The sequence below is a fragment of the Lutra lutra genome, chromosome 7, assembly GCF_902655055.1.
Source record: "Lutra lutra chromosome 7, mLutLut1.2, whole genome shotgun sequence".
Lineage (NCBI taxonomy): Eukaryota > Metazoa > Chordata > Mammalia > Carnivora > Mustelidae > Lutra > Lutra lutra.
Window position 1 is genome coordinate 59,992,518 of NC_062284.1, and position 24,521 is coordinate 60,017,038.

The 24,521-nt window shown below is 55.8% G+C and overlaps 2 protein-coding genes across 4 annotated transcripts in view; one reads left to right on the forward strand and one right to left on the reverse strand.

The window, feature by feature from the left end:
* The window catches only part of PAK6 (p21 (RAC1) activated kinase 6), a 36,063-nt gene extending 17,431 nt beyond the window's left edge, over window positions 1-18,632 (forward strand). For all 3 annotated transcript variants that reach the window (XM_047738911.1, XM_047738912.1, XM_047738913.1), the window contains 8 exons: window positions 6,170-6,378; window positions 7,296-7,955; window positions 13,599-14,105; window positions 14,218-14,351; window positions 14,702-14,828; window positions 14,948-15,073; window positions 15,517-15,651; window positions 17,040-18,632. In XM_047738911.1, the coding sequence (XP_047594867.1) occupies window positions 6,175-6,378; window positions 7,296-7,955; window positions 13,599-14,105; window positions 14,218-14,351; window positions 14,702-14,828; window positions 14,948-15,073; window positions 15,517-15,651; window positions 17,040-17,207 (2,061 nt within the window). In that variant the 5' untranslated portion in view covers window positions 6,170-6,174 and the 3' untranslated portion in view covers window positions 17,208-18,632. The remainder of the gene's footprint in view (window positions 1-6,169; window positions 6,379-7,295; window positions 7,956-13,598; window positions 14,106-14,217; window positions 14,352-14,701; window positions 14,829-14,947; window positions 15,074-15,516; window positions 15,652-17,039) is intronic.
* Window positions 18,633-22,775: 4,143 nt separating this feature from the next.
* ANKRD63 (ankyrin repeat domain 63) lies at window positions 22,776-24,521 on the reverse strand. The gene has a single exon (XM_047738454.1). It carries the CDS (start codon window positions 24,058-24,060, stop codon window positions 22,912-22,914), a length of 1,149 nt encoding a protein of 382 aa, XP_047594410.1. The 5' UTR covers window positions 24,061-24,521; the 3' UTR covers window positions 22,776-22,911.

Sequence of the window (24,521 nt, forward strand, 5' to 3'; positions counted from 1 at the left end):
TGGCATCAACCACAAAGCCCTGCTCCCCACTCCTTAAGCCAAGCCTGCAGGTTGCCTGGCTTTCAGCTGAGGACTGCCCCCCCACCCCGAGGGACCGTGGATCTGTGCTAGAGAGAATACACCCCTCCTGCTTCTGCAGCTTTTCTCATATATACCAGGCCCTCATATCACAGCCATCCACGTGAGCTCTCTGGAACATTCTACCCACCCCTTGCAGGGTAAAACCAAAACCTGATGCCAAACAAAGTAAGGGTCAGCCGACAAGTCAGGACAGCCCCAATCTCCTCTGGCCTCTGACTCACAGAGGAGCCCAGGGAAAAGGCCTAGCAATCTTGATTGAAGGAGCTGGCCCTGCTGCCCCCCCGCTTCTCTATGATTCTATGTAGGCAGCTCGGCCCCACGGATGTTCATGGAGACCCCCAGGAAAGAGAGGAACAACAGCCCAACTCCCTCAGAACTAGCATGGTGGACAGAGCAGGGGCTTTGGAACCAAATGTAGGTTCAGACCCCCAACTCAGTCCTTTCAAGACTCTGTCCCCTTGGGCAAGTTATTTAGGCTCTCTGAGCCTCATCTAGAATCGTGGATAATAGTAATTCCTACCCTCCGGGGTTGGCGGGAAAATGAAATGAATATATCCTTGGAAAGAGCCGAGCACATTCCCTCTGCGGCTCCTGCTTCTCTAACATGACAGCCGTGCCCCTCAGGGATGTCCGGCTTATGGCTCCCCGAACTCTCTCCCCAGTTCCACCCTCGGGAGCTGGGTGTGGCAGGATTTCCTCCAGAAAGCGTCTGCCAGGAACTGCCAGGCTCCCCATCTGCCAGCTCTGGCTGGAGGAAGCAGTCTCAGTAGCAACTGTGCCTGGGGAGATTCCTTCCCAAACTGGTTTGGGCAGGGTTCTTCCCCTCCCGGTGCTGGGCATCCCCGCTCTGGTCCAGTTTGGGGCCAGCTGGCCAACCGGCCAGCTAGCAGGTGACGGCTGTAGCCATTCAGAAGAGGGAAGTTCAAAGCATTCCCCAATCACAAGGATGGATCCCAGCATGGGCACCTCTCTCCCCTTTGTTGGGATGAGGAATCCGGCAGGAGGGTCTGGGGCAGCAGAGGGTACCCTGAGCCTGAGCTGGTGCCCTGTTTCTGGCCGTTTCTACTGCTGAGTGTCGGTCCGGGTGATTTCTATCAGACTAGGCAGAAGAAGAGGCAGGGCTCGCTCTCAGCGGGATCATCTTCCTTCCTCCCTCCCTCCTCCTCCCTCCCTCCTCAGGATGTCTTCTTTGAGGAAAGCTCCTCTACTAGGTGAATTGAGTGTGCATGCAAGGAGGTGGAGATACTGGGATTGCAGCTTGAAAGGCTGGCGCAGGCTCATTTACTACTACAGCCCCATGGCGGAAGTAGCAACCACCCTCCCTCGGCCCCTGGGCCCCCAGCCTTGGGTCAGTAGGTGGGAAACTGGGCTGGAAAATGGAGCCCTAGAAATAGAAAATCAATGCCTCTGTCTTGGGGGGTGGTGTGCTCCAAGGACACAGGGCCTGTTGATGGTGAGATGTGGGATGTCTGCGTCTCGGGGGTTTCACACTCAATGACTTGGCAGCGTTGGACCCCTGAGTGGGTGAGTGTGTCTCCTAGAAACTCAGACCTCATGATCACTCTTTATTCTAAAATGTTCTGTTTTCTTTAGAAAGAAATTCTAGAGGAGCGCCCAGGTATCTCAGTCAAGGTTAAGCGTCCAGCTCTTTCAGCTCAGGTCATGATCTCAGGGTCCTGAGATGGAGCCCCATATTGGGCTCAGCGCTTAGCAAAGAGTCTGCTTGTCCCCCACCCCTTGCCCCCGAAACAGATAAATAAAATCTGGAAGGAAGGGAGGGAGGGAAGGAGGGAGAAAGGAAGAATGGAAGGAAGAAAGATCCTAGGAAGAGTCCCCTCCTCCTAACATTTGCCATCAAGAATTCTATTTTGGACAAAGAAAACCTTGGTAGTTTAATTTATCCCTGGGACCCGTGGGTGTAGAGGTTTTGGCCCCAGCATGTGAGGGGTTCCAGGAGAGCCCACCAAACTTAGGCCCCCACATAGTCATCCACACTGGACCTGGGGCAGGCGATAGCCAGACTGTGGGTTTCCTCCTCTCCCATCCCCCCATCACTGCTTCCAGCTTATTATTTTACCGTTCACATTTAGATCTGATTAATTTGGGGGTATGACATGAATTCATTTTTCAGGATTCTTTTTTTTTCCCATATGGATATCTAATTGTTTCAGCTACATTTTTTGAAAAGATCATCTGTTCCCTACCATATTGCAGTGTCACCTTTGTCATAAATCAAGTGACCTTCTATGGCTGGATCTATTTCTAGATTCTCTCTTCTGTACCATTGGGCGATTTGTCAGTCTTTGTGCCGGTTCCACACTATATCAATTATTGTACTGTTACCATAAATCTTGATTTTAGTAGTGTAATCCTTCAACCTTGTTCTTCAAGATGGTGTCTACTATTCCTGATTCTTTATGTTTCTCTGTACATTTTGGAGCAGAGTCAGCTTGTCAATTTCTTTTTTTTTAAAGATTTTCTTTATTTGAGAGAGAGTGAGGGAGCAAGAGAGAAAACACAAGCAGGGAGAGAGGCAGAGGGGGAGGGAGAAGCAGGCTCCTCACTAAGCAGGCAGCCCAATGTGGGGCTCAGTCCCAGAACCCTGGGATCATGACCTGAGCCAAAGGCAGATGCTTAGCTGACTGAGCCACCCAGGCTCCCTGTTTGTCAATTTCTACCAAAAGAACTATGCTGGGATTTTGATTGAGATTGAAACAAATCTGTAGGTTAATTTGGAAATAATTGATATCTTTATATCATTGAGTTTTCCAATCTATGAACGTTCTTTAATTTCTTTAATAATGTTTTCTGCTTCTCAATGTAGAGACCTGGCACATCTTTGATTAGGTTTATTCCTAGGTATTTGACATTTTTAATGTAAAATGGTAAATGGTGTCTGAGGGGTTGTCTCCCTAATAACACTTTTGACAGCAAATGAGAAGGGTTTTTTCCCTCTTGAGGCCATTTCTTCGACTTTCAGACACCAACTGGCTATTCAACAATTCTGTTCAATTCTGGCAGTACTTGGAGTCAGCACAGACCCCAAGGGCTCAGTCCCACAAGCCATCCTCCGCCTCAGATGCCAGTTGTGAGTCTCAGGACTCCCGTACTTCTGACCAGCTGGGTACGAGTTGAGGGTTCCCATGAGCCCCGCCTCAGGTTCTATAATTTGCTGGAATGGCTCATGGAACTCACTCATTATAAAAGATACAAGCCAGGCACAACCCAAGGGAGAGATGCATATGGGAAGGGCTGGGGTAGGAGGCACAGATCTGCTTCCATGCCCTGCCCAGCTGCCTCACCCTCCCACAGCCTTGATGTGTGCACCAACCCAGAAGCTCCCAGAATCCTGTCATTGAGGGGTTATTCTATGGAGGCTTCATTACATAGGCACGATTGATTAAATCATTGGCCACTGACAATTAACCCAATCATCAGCCCCACTCCCTCCCCAGAGGTGGGGCAGGGCCAAAAGTTGGAGCATTCTTTCCATCTGGGATTGCAAGGGTGTTAGGAGTTGTATGCCAGGAACAGGAAACTGAGACTAAGAATCTATTCCCCATTGTACCACAGAATCTTTAAAAAATATATATATGTATATATTTGTTTGCTGTTGGTATGAAGAAATAAAACTGATTTTTTTCTTTATATTGACCTTGAATCAGGGACCGTCTAAATTCACTTATCTAATTCCAGCAGTTTGTATGTAGATCTTTCACGATTTTCTGTGTACACAATCGTGTTGTCCCAGGCAGTATTAGCCTCACCACATTCTGGGTGAGTCTTAGCAGCCTCTCTTGAGGTGGGGATTTCCGTTAGCAAAGTAACTGGCTCTACTCCCCCCTCCTCCAAAGCTTGAGCTCTGGTCATTGCTTCCAGCAGCTCCCCACCCTCACTACCACAACCTTGGGTCCTATGACTCTGCAGTGTCCTTTTTCCTCAGACTTCTCCTACTGCCTCTTGGGAAAAACCGGTTCTCAGGAGGGGGATCCCAGAGCTATTTACCATTTGCTAATGATGCTGTCTCTATGCATTCCTGCAGAAAAAGCTGGGCACTCAGGTGGGGCTGGGGGAGTTGGGAAGAGGATGTTTGGGGCTAAAAGTATTAGCCCACTCTTCTTTAGCTTGCAGGTATGTCCCCACACCTGCAAAAGAGTTTGAGTTCACAAAGAGGCTGGGGGGGTGGGCGGCGGCGGTGAAGCCATCAGTGAAGCTAATTTAGGGACAGAGGGTCTATCTGTGAGGCCATGAGCACAGGACTGCAGAATGAGGACTCTGGGAGCCAAAGGCTGAGAGGGAGGAGGGTATTTTACCAAACCACAAAGTGTCTACACAATGGAGAGGCAGTGAGGCTCCCAGGTCCCCCAAATGAGGTATGGTCCCTTGACCAGCGAATCTGCAAGGAAAGGCATTGGACATCTCTCTTGGATTTGGATCTGTTCCCATCCCGTAGCTGCAGGGCCCTGAGGTGCACAGAGAGGCAACGAAAAGAGAATCAGCCCCCGTTCGTTGGGGGTCTGCCCACTGAAGCCTCCCGAAGCTTTGTGAGACAGCCTTTACTAACCCTGTTTTATAAGTGAAGAGCCCTGAGGCACAAATCGTTTAAGGAGCTTGCTCAGAGCCTCCCCAAGTTAGTGGAAGACTCCCCTCAATCGCCTGCAGCTCAGCAGGTGTATTTCATTCCTAAGGGCTCTCTCTGTGGGGCTCCTGCACACGTGGGTTTGCCTATAGGGAGCATTTGGTAGACGCCCAGTGTCAAGGCCACCAAAGAGGCTGACACTCCCAAGACTCCGGATGTGGATTCACATTGACTCCCAGGTGCTGAATTCCTCGTGGCAAAGCTGTGGGACAGATGAATGAGGCAAGCATGCAATTCAAGAAACAAATATGTCTGCTTCTTAAAACCTAGAAGTGACCTTTCTAAGGGACAGTAGAGCCCACTGAGTGTATTTTCCACGATAAGGAAAAAAAAATTAAAAACAAACAAACCCCATTGAGCTGCTTTGAGCTCCTTCGGAGACAGAAGCATTCAAGTGAGTCTTCCATCCACATGTGGTCTTGGCTCAGGACTCCCGGAAGGTAAGCCGGAGTCCTCACTTCACCCTGGGTTTGCAGTCTTCCCGTCTCACATCTGCATGCCCACGTCCCTGTCGACATTGCTCAGAGAGCCTTAGGCAAAGCCCAGATCAGCAAGGGACAGAGGTTTGGCTGCAAGTGATATTTTGCCCGGAGTTCTAAGACTCCAGGGAAAAGGGCCCAAAGTGGAGAGGCGCTTTCTTCCCTGGGGAGACTTACCCCTAGACAGCTGTCCTCACCCACACCAGATGTGCCCTTGACTCAGGACCCTGCTGGAATTAGGGCCAAGCACTTGGTGACCAAGAGGGCCCTTTTGGGGGTTCCTGCTCCTATGATACGTGGCCCCAGGCTGGATAACATGTTGGCTTTTTATGAATGTTGCTTATCACATAAATAGGTTTTCTGTCATTGGACCATCACAGGACTAATCAGAGTTAAACAACAACAACAACAACAAAAAAAAAAACTGTAACATGCTGTTGGATTCAGTTTATTCATTTTGTTTCGGACCTTAACTTTTGTTCATACGTGGTATTGGTTCAAATTTTCATTTTCTTGCCCTATTCTTACCTGGTTTAAGAGTGAAAGTCGTACTTGCCTCATAAAAGGAATTTGCCTGCTTGCTTCCCTCTTTCCCCTTTTTAAATTATTCGACAGTGGAATGATATTTGTAATGGGCTTTGGAGCTTATAAAAACACACCCCCAGAGTCTGCCTGCTCGGCAGGAGACTTGGCACAGACAAGAAGACAGACACCTCTTTTCCTTGTTTATAGTCTGTGTTGGCTTATTTCTGGCACTTTTGTTGTTTCTGGGACTGCTTCGCTGGGAGCTAGCCATATCCCTGAAGCAGTAGGGACGAGAGGTGAGGGGAAGCCCTGGGCTGGCGGGAGGGAGCCCTGAGTGGGGTGGGGGTGGGGGGACCCCAGCACCCACTGCAGCCAACTATGCTTCCTGGGGACCAGGCAGCCATGAGGCCCCTCCCTAGAGCTCAGCCCGACCCTCCCCACGCAGGCACAATGTTCCGGAAGAAAAAGAAGAAACGCCCTGAGATCTCAGCCCCACAGAACTTCCAGCACCGCGTCCACACCTCCTTCGACCCCAAAGAAGGCAAGTTTGTGGGCCTCCCGCCACAATGGCAGAACATCCTGGACACCCTGAGACGGCCCAAGCCTGTGGTGGACCCTTCTCGCATTACGCGGGTACAGCTCCAGCCCATGAAGGTAAGGTGGGCAGGGGCGGGAGGTCGGGGGCTGCTGAGGTTAGCCTTTCCCACTCCGCAGAAGCCCATGCCTGGCCAGACCACAGAGGCCCTGGAGGGACCACCTCATCACCAGCTATCAATCGGCTGTTTTCATATCCCCACCCCCCCCATGAGCCTCACCTGGGGCGAGGACTCCATTTCCAGGGAGAAGGAGCCTGGGGCGCCCCTCTCTGTAGGCTGAGAGTGTTGCCAGATTTAGCAAATCAAATTACAGGATGCCCAGCAAAATTTGAATTTCAGGTAACAACACATAATCTTTTAGCATTAAGTGTGTCCTGTGCAATATTCGGACCCACAGCTGGGGCTGGGACTCCCAGACTAGGGGGATTTTGGTGTGTGGGTCAAGAAGGGCAAGAGGAGTTGGAGTCAGGGGCCTGTCAGTGTATGTGGAAGAGAGCCCTGCCCTGGTTGCTGCCTCCTCTGGGAGCTCCGTACATCTCCCATAAAGCCGCAGATAGAGTTAGAGAATGACAGCAGGCCCCCCGAGGCAGGAGGGACTCCCCCACCCCGCCCCCTCAGCTCCCCAAGCTCAGCTGCCCCCTCCATTTCAGGGGTTTACCCGCTGTCTGTGCTGTTGGACTGCGAGCCCCATGACAATAGGCTTTCTCCTTGGATCTCTGCCTCCGTCCCCGCCCCCCCACCCCACCGCCCCACAAGGGTCTGTCCCCTCTTCTGCCCCTCCCCTTGCCCCGCCGCCCCTGCAAGGGTCTGACCTGCCATGGTCCTGACGAGTAGCTGAAAAGTTAAGGAACAGATGGATGACACAGGAAGGGAGGTCCTTAGGGGTCCTTCCCCAAGAAGCCCCCCCACCCCACCCCATGGAGGCTTCCTACTATGAACAGGCCTCTGGCTCATGCTCTTCTCCCTCCCCCACAGACTGTGGTGCGGGGCAGCTCGGTGCCCACGGATGGCTACATCTCAGGGCTGCTCAACGACATCCAGAAGCTGTCGGTCATCAGCTCCAACACCCTGCGTGGCCGCAGCCCCACCAGCCGGCGGCGGGCACAGTCCCTGGGGCTGCTGGGGGACGAGCACTGGGCCACGGACCCAGACATGTACCTGCAGAGCCCCCAGTCTGAGCGCACAGACCCCCATGGCCTCTACCTCAGCTGCAACGGGGACACACCAGCAGGCCGCAGGCCGATGCCGTGGCCAGAGCCACAGAGCCCAAGGGTCCTCCCCAATGGGCTGGCCACCAAGGCCCAGTCGTTAGGCCCTGCAGAGTTCCAGGGCGCCACACAGCGCTGTCTGCAGCTGGGGGCCTGCCTACAGAACTCGCCACCCAGCGCCTCGCCCCCCGCAGCCGCCAGCAGGCGCAGGACCAAGGCTGCCAGGCATGGTTCCGAGGAGGCCCGGCCACAGTCCTGCCTGGTGGGCTCGGCCGCAGGCAGGCCAGGCGGGGAGGGCAGCCCCAGCCCCAAGACCCAGGAGAGCAGCCTGAAGCGCAGGCTGTTCAGAAGCATGTTCCTGTCTACTCCTGCCACGGCCATGGCCACTGCGAGCAGCAGCAAGCCGGGCCCTCCCTCCCAGAACAAGGTAGGTGGGGCTGGGGCCGCCCTCAGCAGGGCCTGGGAGCCCAGCCGTCCCCATTTACAGGGTCAGGCTAGGGAGAGCGAAAGAGAACAGAGTGACCAAGAGCCTCAGCTGAGGAGTCTTCCCTGAACCAGCTGAGCTCTGGTCTTCCAGGCGCTTAGCCCTGGCGAGTCAAGAGGTTGCAGGCCCGCTCATTTTCTGGGGGGCCTCCGAGGGACTTTCAGTACACCCCAATTTACATTCCTGCCCCCTACTGTGTGTCTGCGTAGATCACAGTGGGAGGCAATCACCTTTAATGATAAGCCCAGATACCCCCAGCCAGGCCGTGGCAGAGACGGGTGCTCCAACACTGGTTGGCGGCAGGGTCTTGGCCTCCCTCTCCTCAGAGCTTCTTTCCGTCTCCACCCCTCGCTTGCCCCAGTGCCCTCCTGAGGGCGACCAGAGGTTCCCTGAACTGCTTCTCCCTCAGGAGTCACAGATGTTCATGTGAACCCCTTCTCTGGTGAGGAGGATTCTTCCCTTCCTCCCCTGCCCCCACTTTTTTTTTTTTTTTTTTTTAAGATTTACTTATTTATTTGAGAGAGAGAGGACAAGTGCAGGGAGGGGTGGAGGGAGAGAGAAATTTGAGCAGACTCCTTGCTGAGCTCAGAGCCTGATGTGGGGCTCAGTCCCACAACGCTGAGATGATGACCTAAATGGAAAACTAAGAGTCCGACGCTTAACAGGCTGAGCCACCCAGGCATCCCCCTCCCCTTTTCTGGAGAGGTTGTTTCGTTTACCGTTTCTGTAATGATTTGTTTTGGGGTTCGTGTGCTCTGTGAAAAGCTGGGGGGTTGAGTTGGCCTAGGCCCGGGAGCAGCAGGAAAGCCAACTTTTGGCACGTGCCACAGCCTGGAATGCACAGATTTTTCTTGTGAAATAGGAAACAGTGAAGGGACATTTCTTGGCAGGCAGAGGAGACTGCACTTGTTTCTTCCATGCCCTGTGATGTCCTGTCTGTGGTGATAGCACCATCCTTTCCCATTTGGCCAACGAGAAGGTGGGCTCAGAGAGGGTTGGGGAAGCCTCAGGGGTGCAGTCAGGGAAGGCAGCAGTGAGAGGGCCCTCCGGGCTCTTGCTCCCCAAGGCTTTCTGATCATGGCATCTGCACCTCCTCCATGAGGAACAGGCAGAAATGACCTTATGCTGCAGCACGAGGTTGGGAAGTCAGACCTAAGAAACAATAGGTGACAGTGACACGAGTGACAGAGCTTCAGAGCAAGCCTGGCGCCTCCCCAGCGGTGGTGCTATCTGAGTGTGCTCCAGCCAGGACTTGGGTGGAGAGTTTGGGGAGTGGCCTGGACCCTCAACCTTTCTAAGTCACTGCCAGCCCAAGGCACCCAGGGAAGGTTCTGGGCTTTGTACCGTTACTGGGATGAAGGACGCGGGCTAGGCTCCCCCATGGAGTGGGGGGGTGGAGGGCCAAACAAGTGCCCAGGAGGTGAGAACTGGAACTTGATCGCTCGCTGGCCTCTTGGGAATCCTGTGGGGGGGCTTTGGGGATTTGGAAAAAGGGGTTGTCAACACTGGGCTGGGCGTGACCTCCACGTTTCTGAGCTCCTGCCAATACCCCACAGCAGGGAACAGGCTGTCCAGCCAGCCTCAGTAGGCCTGTCCATCCTTCATTTTACCAAGGATCTACCATAGGCCACTGCAGCAGGGTGTGCAGTGGAAACAGGGGGTCATCATCTAGGGCTTGGAGACACCACCATTCCCAACCCAGGGCGATGGTTTCCTTCCCGGCACCTGGAGCATACATTTCTAGAGAAATACTTTCGAGCCAGGCCTCTAAAAGCCAGGAGAGAGACTTCCTCTCCGCTGATCTGGGCCAGCGCTTCTCACCCCCTGCCCCAGTGACATTTGGGTCAAATAATCCTTTGTCCTAGGGGCTGTCCTGTGCATTGTAGGATATGTAATAGCATCTCTGGCTTCTACCCACTAGTCGCAGATAGTATTTCTCAGCTGGGACAACCGGAAATCGCCCTCAGACATTGCCAGATGTCCCTTGGTAGGGAATAAAATCAGCCCCAGTTGAGAACCACTGCGTCCAGCTTCCTAGCCTACTCCCACAGCCCCAGGAACCACCAGACCAAACCAGCAGCCAGCCTTCTGCCCCTCCGTGCACCCCAGGGCTTGCTTCAGGACCCTCAGCACCTGGTTGGACACTGGTGCCCTGGGAGGTCAAGCCACCAATTGCCACCTCAGGCCAGGAGAGGCTACAGAAGGGTGTGCGGCTCTAGGGCTTTCGTACTTGGCCCCAGGAAGCGTGACCCGCAGTTACTCACTTTGACTAAAAGCAAAAGACCTTGAGGCCTGACTGGGGGCAGGGAGGCCAAAGCGTTAAGACAGGAACTGGGGGGATTTAGAAGTGGTTCCTCTTAGGCAAAAAGGCTAAGTCAAAAGACCCCAACAAAATCAGCACATCTTGGTTAAACACCTGCTGTGTACCCTGTACTCTGTTATACGTCAAGGACATCCATTAGGACCACAGCTGAGGGATGAAGGGTCAGGCTGACCAGGACTGAAGTCAACCTTGATCTTACCATTTAGTGCCTCTGGGCAAGTTACTTAACCTCTCTGAGCCCATTTCCTTATCGACAGATACAGGTAATAATAGCACCCGTGCAAAGATAAAACAACACAGAGGTTATGAGAATTAAATGACATAATGCATTTAAGGGCCTTGTCGAAGTGGGACACCCTCAATAAATGGCTTTATTATTTTTAAAATATTAAGGACATGACCTTTGCCTCCAAGGCACTTAGATTATAGCCCCCCAAGCCATGGCTGGAGAGCCTGGCCCTGTTGCCATGGCCCAGGCAGGAAAGATGGCATCATTGTAACCGCATGCACGCCCCTTCTGGTGGCTTCCCACCCAAGAAGATGTCTCAGTCACAAAACGAACTCCAGAGCCTGTAACAACTAACTCCATCTCTTGTCCCCCTTTCCCTTGGTATGGCTTAAGAGGTTTCCTCAGGACTTTTCTTGTGGTGACATTAAGTCAAAGCTCCCTTCTTGTAGAGGGTAACAAAGGGATGCTCGGGTCCAGAGCTTGGGGAAGTAAAGACCGGAGCCCAGCCCGACTACCCTGCAGCCCACGTCCCAGGCCACATTGGGGATGGGCCCTCGGCTGGATCCCTGCTCTTTGCCGCTTCCAGCCAGCCAGCCACCCACCTGCTGCACCCTTGGCCCCTGAGTTCAGCAGACACCTGCAACAGTGTCTCCATAGGGGCCTTGACAGCGGAGGGGGAGCAAATCCCCTCCTTGGTCCATCTCAGGGCCTATCTTCACCTCCCCTACCCCGCCGCCCAAGCCAACTCAACCAGAGAACAGAGCTGGCCTGTGTAGGGGGCCAAGAGGCCAGCAGGTGAAGGGAATTATTTTACAGCCTGCCTTCAACATCCAAGTAGAGACAGATCAAGGGTGATGAGAGCAACCTCAAGAGCAGCTCTGGATGCTTCTGGGCCCCCACATTCTATCCAGTCCGAAACAGATGCTCAGAGAGCATGTTTTCTGTGAGCCGCACCTTGCAGGCCAGCAGGCAACCTTTTTACTGGGCCTTGGGGGCTGCCTCAGTGACTGTGTGACCAAGTGAGCTGTGTAGGGTGCTGTCCTGTGAAACCTCTGCTCCCAGGACATGGCCTCCCAGCCTCAGACGTGACCATGCTCCCCGCACCCCCAGTCCCAGCCCCGCCACAGCCTCCATGAGGCCGAGGAATCACAGAGCCCATTTGTCCAAAGCTGCTCCCATGGTGGTCCACAATCCTCTGGGATCAGAGCCCAGGGGCCTCATTAAAATGCAGAGTCACTGCTCTAAGGACTTAGTGGAGCAGGATTCTGCATTCTCTCCAGCTCCCCAGATCACCGTGCCCTGACAGACAAGGTGGGCTCAGAGAGGGTGAGTTGCCTGAGAGTCACGGCTGGTCAGAGCAGGAGCCATACTGGAGTCTAGGTCATGACCCCAAGTCCAGAGGTCCCACTGCTCCACTATACAGAGTGGGGAAACATGGATGAGGGTCGGGCCTGGCAAAGACATGGGAGGGTCTCTTTACCCCCCAGAGGTGCTCACTGGGCAGGATGGAGTTGTGCAGCAGTGCTGCAAGGCTCTCCTGGCTCCTTGGCTGTGAAGGCTGAGCCCGAGCCAGGCATAGCCTGCCAGAGGCTGGTGCACATTTTGGGGTGTGCAGGTGGGGCGGGGGTGGCAGACTGCCACAGCTCGGCTTGCTGCTGGCAAGGGCATTTGTGTACATGCTCCCCTCTAGGCAAGATCAGGCACTGGGTAAGGGGGTGCACCCTGAAGCCCGGGGAGAAGGTGCAGAAGAGGTTGACAAGGCTCTGCTGAGCTTGGTGGGATCCAAGGCCCAGACTTGGGGTCCCTCGGCCCAAGCTGAGCGCTTAGGGAGATTTCTTGGAGGTTGCTGCAGTTCTGGGGATCTGGGCCAGGACCCAGAGGGCAATTAGACCACTGCCATATGATGGGTTCTGAGATGTTCTGGAAAGTTCTCTGCAGCCCCTCAAGTGTCCCTTGTTAGGTTACTTAGGGCCCTTTCCAGGTGCCCCTTCTAAAATCATATAATCCCTGGGAAGAATCACGTTGCACTTCGCCAGCTCCTTGGAGAGAACCCAAGGAGGGAACCCTTTCCTGCCAGGCTGGCTGGAGGGCTTGGGCTGGAGGGCTTGGGCCCTGAAAGGCGAGGAGCCTCAGAGGCTTCAGGGCTGGGCCTTGGGCTTACTGAGGCCCAGTCTGCCACTCAGTTCCATGTTCCCTCCCTCCCTCCCTGCCAGAGGCCATAAGGATTGGGGGGGTGGGGGGCGTGCCTCCTTCCCTTCCTTGGGGGCCGGGCAGTCATCAGCCAGGAGTCATGTTTGGGACAGAGGCTGCTCTGGGGGCCTCTAGGAAACCTCCCTACCCCTGGCCTCCTAATTCCAGATCTCTCTGGCACCAGTTCCCAACCCCGGGAGACATACCTATGAATCCCCAGAGGGTAACACAGCTCTGTGGTCCTCTGTTGGGGACATACTCTCAGGACAGGCGTGCAGGCTCCTGCTGTCAGGCACGAGTGGGGCTAGCAGACCCCTTGCTGTGGCTTCCCTGCCCTGGGCTGGGGAGCAGTCCCAGCTGCAGCGCTGCCCACCGACCCCCTGCCACCCTGCCACTGCCCAGGGCCTCTTCCGCCCACGTGGGCCCTTGGGTGGGAGCGCCCCAGGAATGCAGAATGTTTCTGACCCAGATTCCCCACACAGCCCAGCAGTACAGAGGGAAGACGGCCTCTTGGTGGCCTCCCTGGGGTCTGGCTGTCAATTACCCAGGAAGAAATACCCAGCAGAGGACACCCCAGGGACTGCTCTCTTTGGCTTCCCAGGCGAGGCGGAGCGGATATAAAGAGCCGATGTTTGGACTGCTCACCTGGGAACCTGGGGACTGAGCTCCTGAGCATGAACTTTGGCGGATCCCTTTGAATATCCTTGCCCATGGCACCTCCCTTATTTGGTCCAATGCCCTGCCAGACACGCCCCTGTCCAGAGGTCACCCCCTGCTTCTGGGAAGGTCACTCCAAATGCTCCCACAGCCAAACCCTTCTCTGTTCCTCTTTCCTTCCCTGCAGCCTAACTCCTCCTTCCGACCACCACCACCACTGCAGAAAGACCCCCCACCGAGCCTGGTGGCCAAGGCCCAGTCCTTGCCCTCGGACCCACCCATGGGGACCTTCAGCCCTCTGACCACCTCGGACACCAGCAGCCCCCAGAAGTCCCTCCGCACAGCCCCCGCCGCCGGCCCCACCCCAGGCCGGTCTTCCCCCGCGGGCTCCCCACGCACCAGGCAAGCCCAGATCAGCACCAGCAATCTGTACCTGCCCCAGGACCCTGCAGCGGCCAAGGGCGCCCTGGCTGGTGAGGACACAGGTGTTGTGACACATGAGCAGTTCAAGGCTGCACTCAGGATGGTGGTGGACCAGGGTGACCCCCGGATGCTGCTGGACAGCTACGTGAAGATCGGCGAGGGCTCCACGGGCATTGTCTGCCTGGCCCGGGAGAAGCACTCGGGCCGCCAGGTGGCTGTCAAGATGATGGACCTCAGGAAGCAGCAGCGCAGGGAGCTGCTCTTTAATGAGGTGGGAGGAGATGGCGGGACAGGGTCCGGCACTGAGGATGACTGTCCGGGAGTGGAGCCATGGGGACGGGGCCCAGCACTCAGGCACCCTCCCTCCCCATTCTGCTCCCCAGGTGGTGATCATGCGAGACTACCAGCACCTCAACGTGGTGGAGATGTATAAGAGCTACCTGGTGGGTGAGGAGCTGTGGGTGCTTATGGAGTTCCTGCAGGGCGGGGCCCTCACGGACATCGTCTCCCAAGTCAGGTGAGCAGCTGGGGCAGGGGCTGGGCTCTGAGCACTGGCTGCTCCCATCATTGTCCCAGTAGGGGGATTGAGCAGCCTCAGGCCAGGAAAACTCAGGGTGCCTGTCACATCACCATGAGCACCCCCTGTCCGTTCAGGTTAACAGACCCAGGAGGGTTCAGGGGAGTGGGGTGGGGGTCTCCAGCCTCGGTCCAGGCCCATTTCCACCAAGGCTCTGGCCTGACTGGATCCCCGTGTGTATTGCCCAGGAGCTATGGGGCGTGGGCCCAGGGGCACCCGATCTGCCCAGCCCTGCAGCTCTGCCAAAGCTCATGTCTTCTTCTGTCTGTGGCCTGGCCTTCCCTGTCCAGGCTGAACGAGGAGCAGATCGCCACTGTGTGTGAGGCCGTGCTGCAGGCTCTGGCTTACCTGCATGCCCAGGGTGTCATCCACCGGGACATCAAAAGTGACTCCATCCTTCTGACCCTCGATGGCAGGGTAGGGCCCTCCCCAGCCTGGCGTGCCCTGCCCCCTGTGTCTGTGCTTGGAGCCTACTCAGCTCCTGCTCCTAGTTCACCACTCCCTGTCCTCCGCGCCCCGCCCCATCTCAAATACAGGTGAAACTCTCGGACTTTGGCTTCTGTGCTCAGATCAGCAAAGATGTGCCGAAGAGGAAGTCCCTGGTAGGAACCCCCTACTGGATGGCTCCTGAGGTGATCTCCAGGTCTCTGTATGCGACTGAGGTGAGCAGTCCCTCCATACCCCCGTCCTCCCAGAAGTTCCAGTTGGGAACAAACAGCTCCTGTGGTCCCTGCAGAGACATCCCTCCCCCAAATAGCCCTGGTTTTCAGATTCCCACTTAGTCCATACCCTACCCCACTTCCCAATGCCCCCTACCAGCTCATGAATGGGTCTGCCCTCACCTGTGACTTTGCTGCCACAAACTGTTCCCTCCTGCAGCTCGTGGGCAAGGTGGGGTATGACCAGGCTTCCTCACGTCTGATGGCCAGTCTTCGAGAATGGCTGACAGCTCTGTCCCTCTAGTCAGTGGGCACTCGTGCAGGAAGTAACTGGTCACAGGGCAGGTGGCCAGGAAGGAGGCCAGCTGCTCCCATCCCTGTGCAACACACTGCTACCCAGGAGCCCTACTTTGGCCGGCACCATCCAGGACATTCTCTTCCTACAGGTGGACATCTGGTCCCTGGGCATCATGGTGATTGAAATGGTGGACGGCGAGCCACCGTACTTCAGTGACTCCCCAGTGCAGGCCATGAAGAGGCTCCGGGACAGCCCCCCACCCAGGCTGAAAAACTCCCACAAGGTCAGTCAGTGCTCAGGGTGGACCCTGCTGACCCCATTCTTCCTGAGGCTGAGGGGACCAGAGCCTGGGTTCCTTGGCCCACCCTCTCCCTTCCATGGAAGCCAGAGGCTCCCAGAAAAGGCTCTGCCTTCTCCACACAAAGCCTGTGGCAAACTCCTGTGGCCCCTCAAACAAGTTTCCACCTGCAGTCAATTGACAGGAGGCTGAGAGAAGGGAAAGCAAGGTTGCCAGGAATCCCTGATATCCTGGGGAGGAATTCTAGAGAAGCTAACTGAGCAGGAGCCCCTCCACTCCCTCTGTCAGGGGAGCCATCCCATGGCACAGTGTTCCCAGTCTCGTTCAGCAGATCGGTTTGTCCTCCACCAGTGCACATCCTGGCCACAACTGAGCCACAGGTTTTCCCTTAAAACCAGTGAACATGTGCGAGTGCACATTGCATTTAACCCTTTTCTGCCAAATCCACTCAAACCCCACAGGCCTTACCTGTGGACACCCCCTGCTGGTGGCCAGGTCAGCACAGGGCGGCAAAATGGCCCTGCCATCTGGTGGCCAGAGTGAGAAATGTCGCAGAGGGTTGAAAACCAGTCCCTAAATGATAAAATACTCCTGTGGCCCCTGCACAACTGGATGGGAGGACAGTCAGGAAACACCTTCCCAGACCACTGGTCCTTGGAGCCTGCACTGCCAGCCCCAGGACCAACACATACAGGAGATTTCCAGTTGGCTAATTCCCCAGAGGACGTAGCCTTCCGCAACAGCCCAAGACTTAGCCTCATCCCGAGATACTGGCTAAAAATGAACCAAGATAAGCCCTTGACTTAGACTCCAAGGCTTAGAGCATTAAAGAAATCTTCCTTGTTAGGTCTCACTTTGCTCTTTTCTATTTTTCAAGACACTTCATCCCTAGCCTCTTTTTTGATCTTCACTAAAGACAGGGCAAGCACATTTTATCATTAGCCCATTGGACAGATAAGAAAACTGACGTCTAGAGAAAATCACAACTTGTTGAAGATCAGGGATAGACCCAGGACTGGATCACTAATACCAATGCCATGCCCCTTCCACAAAGCCACAGAGCCTGAAGGTTGAGAGCCTCCAGCAGCCGGGTGGGGAATGGGCTGTGTATTTGCAGCCAGGCTCCCCAGGAGCGGGGCATTTTCCTTCCTCTGCTCAGCAGCACCCCCTAGAGGTGAACTAGCCATTTTTCTGGACTGAGGCCAAGTTTCTTTACCTAACTGATAATCTGAAAACTGCTGAGCCTTGGAGCTGCCAGGAAGTAAGAAACAAGAGAATTTAAGACCTTCCAGTGATGGTGGGGATGGGCAGACGAGTCACCCCAAAGTGACTGCATGCGGCAGCTTGCTCTCAGTGCTGCCCTGTCTCCACAGGTCTCCCCAGTGCTTCGAGACTTCCTGGAACGGATGCTGGTGCGGGACCCCCAGGAGAGAGCCACGGCTCAGGAGCTCCTGGACCACCCTTTCCTGCTGCAGACGGGGCTGCCTGAGTGCCTGGTCCCCCTGATCCAGCTCTACCGCAAGCAGACCTCCACCTGCTGAGCCTACCTGCAGAGTGCACCTGCCACCAATACCCCCAGGCAGGGGACACTGGGCTGCCAGCCCACCAGCAGGGCCCGCCTGCCTCATTCTCTCAGTATTCTCTCCAAAGATTGAATGTGAAACCCCACCCACACCCTCCTGCCCTTCCGCCCACTGGGCCAGGCCGGACCTGCCCCTCGGTCTCTCTCTCTCCCAAGAGAGTCCCCAGTTGCCTTTGGGATGACGGAGACCCCTTCTACAGGATGACCCTTTGTCATTTGCACAGGGATATTTCTAAGAAACGTGGAGACCAGCACTCCTGGCCACTATGGCCAACCCAGCCGAAAAGGCTGCTGCAGTTTTTTAAAGATAGTTGTACACAAGCATCCTGGGCTACCCAAGAGGGCAGACTGCTGGTCTTCCCCAGGATAGCTGCTGTTCTCCGCTCCAACTCTAGACCCTGGGGTCTCGAGAGGGCCACGGGGAAGGTTTCTACTGCCTGAAGCTGTCTTCCTCCCTCGTGTCTGACTTCCTGAAGGTACAGTCCAACCTGCACCTGCTTCCCAACTCACCTGCACTGACATCCACTCTCCCTGCACAGCCTGCCCCAAAGTGTGACCAGCCTGCTCACAGGCCAGGGAAGGAGGTTGAGCGTTGCTCTGGGTGAAAGAGAAAGAATGGAGTTGGTGGTAAACGTGGTCTCACGTTACAGGATGGAGAGAACATCACGTGCACGTGTGTGTGTGTGTGTGTGTGTGTAAGTGACAGATGGTCACTCCGACAGCTTGGCTCCCTTCAGGTCACCCACAGCCAGCTTCCGAAAAGTTTTTCCAATCTTTTTGCCACTAAGTTCTACTCCAAAGGGACCTGCTTTCCTGCCCTGGCTTCCCACCTCCCAAGTCCTTTGCTTCTACCTGACCAGCAGAGAGGTTTGCATTGAGTCTAATACATCCTAGGGGCTTGGCAGATTTCCAAGTTTCTCCTCTACACTGGAGTCTAAGAGCTGAGACAGGAATGGTGAGGGAACACACTTTGTTTCGGCTATGAGCTTCCTCTCAATAACCAGGTCATCAAGGACCTGTTCTTTTCAAAATCTTGGTCTGGGGGGAGGTGAACCACCTCCCGGGGCCCCATCCTGTCAAGAAAATGGGTACCCCCTTTGTGCAAACCATATGCCCTTGCTCCTTCCCTCCTCCCTCTTCCCTCTCCACCTTCAGGGATATTGTGAGTCAGGGAATCCAGGGAAGAACTCCAGGTGTCAGGACCCTATCTAGATAATATTTTTAGATTCCTCTGCTCCCCAATGGCCTGCTTTGGGGCCGGAAAAAAAAAATTGCAAGGACTTTTTTAAAGGTCAGAGTTTTAAAAACAAAAGCATCTTCCCTAGAAACTTTTGTGAATTGTTTGCACTTGTGCCTGTTTTAAATTAAACTGAGTGTTCAAAAACCTCTGGGCTGTTGTCTCTGAGAATGGAGCCAGGCTGTCTTCAAGCTGGACACCTGCAGTGGGGGTCTAGTTGCCCCCTCCCCACCATGTAAGCTCCCCAGCAGCCACTCCAAGTCCACAGAAAACCCAACTCCCTGGTGGCCTGTGGGCCCGTGAAGATAAGGAGGGAAACAGGAAGTAAAAGGCCTTAGGGGCTGAAAGAGCTGAGAAAGAGACAGAGCTCTCCTTCTAAGGGACCAGAACCCAGCCAGGAAGGCCCAGGGCCATGGGCAGTGCTTGCTGGTACCAGAGGGGTTCTGGGGGGCACCCACCAGGGCTATAACCACTTTCTGCCTCAGTGCCTCCCTTCTGCCTTTCGCTTCTCACTCTAGGGCAAGTCAGAGGCTGCTCTCCCCAGGCTGTCTCTAGGAAGTGGCCTGGAGCTGCTTCCAGAGAGAAAGCAGTCTCTGTTTCGGTTCTCAGAACTGAGGGGTTATTAAAGAGCAGTGCAATGGCTGAAAATCAAGAGACCTTGGTGCTAGTCCTGCAGGTAGGGGAGGTGGCTGGAATTCTCTTTCAACTTCTAGCTCTGACTCTGGTTCCAGCACTGCCTTCCTGAGAGCTCATCCTGCGTCCCCCAGCCCCCTCCGCTCCACTACCCTCCCCCCCAGCCCAGGGTTCAGGGAAACCTCTCAGGCAGCATCCTGGAGTCATGCCGACCTTTTCCTGCTCTCCGCAGCAGTCCCACCCAGACAGCTGCCCTGGTCGGAGGGTCCTAGTCCCACCAACTCAGTCCTGCCTCCAGGATGCAGCCGCAGTGCCTAGTGGGACAGGCAGGGATGGAGGCTGATGGAAGATGGAAGCTTGTCAGGAACAAGCACACCCTTCTGCCGCCCCAAAGGGAGCCCCCAATCAGGAGCCGTTGGCAAGGCAAAGAGAGGCCAGTTCTTGCAACTGAATAATACTGGATTTATTCACTATTCTTCTGAGTTCTAATAGTCCTTCCACCACGCAGTGTCATTCCAAAAGCATATGTGTACGTCACTTAGCCTCCCACACAGACTAGTTCTGAGCTTGATGTTAGGGTACCGAGATCCCGTGGCCTGGGCAATTCTGCACAATGATGAAAGCAACAAGAGTTGGGAAAAGAAAACGATTTAGAAAAGTCTCTTCTAAAATGGAGTGAGCTCTAGAGGACACCAGCGTCAAAGCTCTGGGGCTGACAATGAGTAGGAAGAGCAGGAGAGCAAAATGCAGGGACACAGAGAACTTCTGCACGGAGCTGGGCCCAGTAAGAATCTGCAAGAACAGCAAGTCATTCAAACACAATTCAGTGCAGACAGGAAAGATCTACTGTGGGTTTTTTAAGAACATTGCTTTCAACCACCAAGCCCTTGGCAATTCGGTGGAGAGGAGCCCTCATGGTTGTTTATTCAATAAGGAAGGAAGGCCCCAGGGTGACAATGAACCAGAAAGTCACAGGTCAGCGACATTTGAAAGATGAGAGCACCTCCTACCTAATGTTCAACCCAGACCTTATGGTGTTCTGAAGAAGCCAAATACTTGGATCCTTACACCATTAAAAAACTCCGTGAAGGTGGCACCTGGGTGGCTCAGTGGGTAAAAGCCTCTGCCTTGGGCTTGGGTCATGGTCCCAGGGTCATGGGATCAAGCCCTGCATTGGGCTGTCTGCTCAGCAGGGAGCCTGCTTCCCCGTCTCTCTGTCTCTGCCTGCCTCTCTGCCTACTTGTGGTCTCTGTCTGTCAAATAGATAAATAAAATCTTAAAAAAAAAAAAAAAAAACTCTGTGAAAATTAAACACAGACAGGGAATAAGTGAGCAAGCCAGGATCAGGGGAAAAAAAACAAACAAACGTAGTTTGTACTTGGGATGTCCAATTATCCCCCATCCCACCCCAGATCCTCTCCTTCTGGCTTTTCAAGTGCATCTGTATTGTTCCACCACCCAGACAGTGGTACTGAGGAGAGGCAGTTGTGTGGGAAGAAACGAGTAGGGGGAGGGCAAAACACCCCCAAATGAAAGCAAATCTCATCAGAAGAAAACAGTGCAGGTCCCAAGCTTCAGAAATTATAAACAAGGGGTTGGAGATTCCTATTGTTCAGAACAGAGCAGAAGCTCTCTGAACTTGGGAGCCTTAACTTGGAAGATCTTGGGGTCCTTAGTGAAGACAGGTCTGGGCGCCTGCTATTCCAAATCCGAGTTTTTGTGTTTACTGTCCCTCACTTCACTGCTGGGAAATGACTTCAAGTATCCGGATTTAACATACTACTAGAGGAAGAGGGTCAATGCACACACAGAGAGAAGTACATTGCGACGATCCCTAGCAAAACCAGAAGTCCAAACTCCTAGCCCGGGCGCCGCGAGGAAAGCGCAGCGCTGCCACCAGGGGGCACCAGAGATCACGTCCAGCGCAGGGCGCGGGGAGAGGGCGCGGCCTTGCAGACCTTAGGGAAGTGGAATGATTGGGGAGCAGTCTGACATCTACACCAGGCCCGCTCACCTCCGGGACCAGTTTCTCAGCACAGATCACTCTCGCTCCGGGCAGTTTCCTTAGAGTTCATGTGAGAAACCTTCCGTTCTGCAAAGGCGTATAGATCGACGTCTTGAAAGGACCCCACTTCAGACGGGTGAGGCGCTGCACGTTCAACCTTCCGGGTTCACAAAGAGAGCCCCCAAGCGCCAACGATCCCGCGGGCTGGACGCACAGATACCTGTGCTAGCGCTTCCGCAAGATCCTGGGGGCACGCATTCTCCAGACCCGCTAAAACTCTCCCCACCCCTGCCAGCCTCTCAGGCCTGCACAAAGGGGAAGGCAGGGAGGGAGGGGAGGAGGAAGGACCACGCCGGAAAGGGCATTTAACCACCTCTCCACGGTTGCCTCTGACTCACTAATCTGCCCAGTAATGAAGCTGGGCCGGGCCGGCGTCCCACGCGCCTCGGCAGAGGCAGGGGTTCCTGTCTCGACCTCCAGGATCCATCATCCGCCCTGCCCTCCATTAACGGCCCAGCGAGAAGCAGGAGCCCTTTAACAGCCCCCTTCTAGCTTTCTCAGGAGTTTGATGTAATTTAAACCCGGACCTGCGGCTCGTGTGGGCTTCCAGACTCCCGCGCGCCGCCGTTTAACGTGGCAAACACTTCAGTCAATTATCCCCCTCGCAGAGCTTCTATTTAAAGAGATATTGTCAGGTTCTTAAGCCTCGGATCAGACCCGCTGCTTTCGGCTTCATATACAAAGACTCAAAACACGAGTTCTTTGAGGATTGGAAGAAATACAATTAAGCCAAGCCTTCGCAACCATTCCACCCTAGGGGGGGAACCCACGTGCACCGCCAGGGGAGCTGGGAAGTGGTGGGAGCGGGGAAGGGCCAAGTCCTTTCCATTTCAGGCTCTAAGAGTGAGAGGAAACAAGGCTGGACCCTGAGGGGTGAGACCTCAAAGGTACAACTCAGATGCTGCCCAGCTGAAGCTGGGCTCAGTGCTGGGAGCTGGGCTCGCCAGGCGTTGCTGTAGTCCAATGACCCCACATCATGAAGGTGAAAACTGGGTCTGCCGGTGGGAACTGAAATTACCCAGAAGCTATTTCAGGGGACAATTAGCCTTCAATACCAGGGCTTCTCCCACCCCTAAATATGATCTCATCTTCTGGAGGCAGGAGCTTTTCCCCCAGAAAACCTTAACCTCCAGATTCCTTCATCATCAGCCCTCCTGTCCAGAAGGGCTCAAAGGCTGATCTTGCTTTCTGTCTCCAACACCTAGGGAGGGAGACTTCAGTAGCCTGCGGCATTATGGGGCACATCACTAGGCAACGGGGGTAAGCTAGGTCTTTGTTCTACAAGTCAAGCTCTTCTGCTGCCTGGCTGCCAGGGTGTGGGAAAGGGGTAAGGAGGAGGTGACCCAGCAGGAGTCGGCAAGGCTCAGAACCATGCCTTAGGGCTCAGGGTAGGGGGTCCATCTTCCTGGCTGAAAGGCTATCTAGCCTCCAGAATCCATCTTCTATTCCTCCCCTCTAGGACAGGAAAGGTACGCTGTAGGGAAGGTGAGAGACCTAGGCAGGGAATACCGACGAGCACAAATAAATAAATAAATAAATAAATAAATAAATAAATAAAATAGGGCTTCTTTTCAGAGAGAGGATTAGGGGTCTGGTCTGGGCAGTGGGGACAGATTATGGGATCACAGGCCAGGGAAACTGCCAGGAAAGTGAAGGACCTGGAAAAAAGAAATCCCAGCAGAGAAGAGACATAAGAGGAGGGGGAGCAGGGCTCAACCTCGACGCTGTTTACCGCTGAGCGTGCAGCACCACGGCCTCCGTGGCCCCCTGCCAAGGCTGAGGCCCAGGCACCGAGTGGGGCAGAGCGTTGGCCTCTAACTCCGCGCCGCTTTCGGGCCCTGAGGCCTCCCCGACCAGGCTGGGGATGTCTGGAGCTGTGGAGCGTCGGCGCAAACCCAAACGGCCAGAGCCGGGGCCGCCCTCCGGGTGGGGGCTCAGGCCAATGGGGGCTTGCACTAAGGTCGGAGGCGCTCCCTCCAGCACCTCCTGCGAACGCCACCGCCCGGTCCCTGAAGACTGGGGCGAGTGTGGTCGGGCCATCAGTGCTCCCGCCCGCAGCCGAGCCGCTTCCTCCTCGGTTACAGCACCCAGCGCCAGGCTCATGCTCCGGCCCAGCTCGGGCCTCTCGCTGCCCTGTGCGCGGTGCCGGCCAGAGCCCTTGCCCCCTGACCCAGCCTCGCCGCCATGACCGTGGCCGCCGGCAGCTCGCGCAAAGCGCGCCAGGAGAGGCCGAGGTAAGCGGCGGGGGCTGGGTCGTCGGCGCTCCGGGCTGGGCGCGGGAGCCGGACGGCCGGGGGGGCTGTCGGAGTTGGAGCCCCGGGCCGCGGCGGCGGCAGCTGCGCGGCCCCAGGGCCCGGTGAGGGCTTGCACGCAGGTCCCGTGGCCGCGAGCGGCTGCCAGCTGCAGCGCCGTGAGACCCGCTCGGTTGGTGCGGTCGAGGCGCAGGCCGAGGCGGCGGAAAGAGCGCACCAGGAACTCGAGCACCGCCCCGTGGCCGCACGCCGCCGCCCACATCACTGGGCTGTTGCCCGCCGAGTCGGCCGCTTCGGGGTCGCCGCTGAACTGCACCAACAGCTGCACAGCGTCCAGGTGGCCGCGCTCGCACGCCAGGCTGAGCGCTGTGCGGCCGCGCTCGTCCCGCAGGTTCACGGCCGCACCCTGCTCCAGCAGTAGCCGCACGAAGCGGGAGCGCAGCGCGGGGTCCGGCAGCCCCACCGCCACCATGAGCGGCGTGCGGCCCTGCTCCGCGCGGCAGTCGATGATGCTGCGGTCCAGCGCATCCAGTACAAAGCGGGCCAGGTGCACTTTGCCCGCCTGCATGGCCTCCAGGAAGGTGCGCGTACCCGCTCGGGGGCACAGGTCCTTGGGCTTGAGCATGGCCCGGGCCGCCGCTCCTAGGCGGCCGGCAGCTCCGCACGGGGGCGCCCCTGTTCCCGCGCCCCGCTGGGCTCTGGGCCCCACTGGTGCTCTGGTGTGGCTCCCTCAGCGCGTGGGCGGCTGCAGCCGAGGGTCCTGACGTTTCCACTCTTGTGCCCCAGTGGATCCCTTTTCCCTGCCGCTCCTGGGCCGCACGCCTGGCGTCTCGCAGCTCCTTCCCTGGGCTTCCCGCCTGGAGGTGTAGGTTGCTTGCTACTCTGGGCTCCGCGACTGGCCCGCCACGAGACTACGGGAGCCAAAGCTCGGCCCCCTTCTGTCTGTCCCGCTGCTTTCCGCTTGTCCGGTGCCCCTCCGCCCCTTGTGGCTTGGAGCCGCGCCACTCACCCTCACCCGGGACAGCCCCCGCTCCCCCGATGAGACGGTGGCGTTCGCCGTGAGCGCCTGCCTCCAGCCCTGGCGGG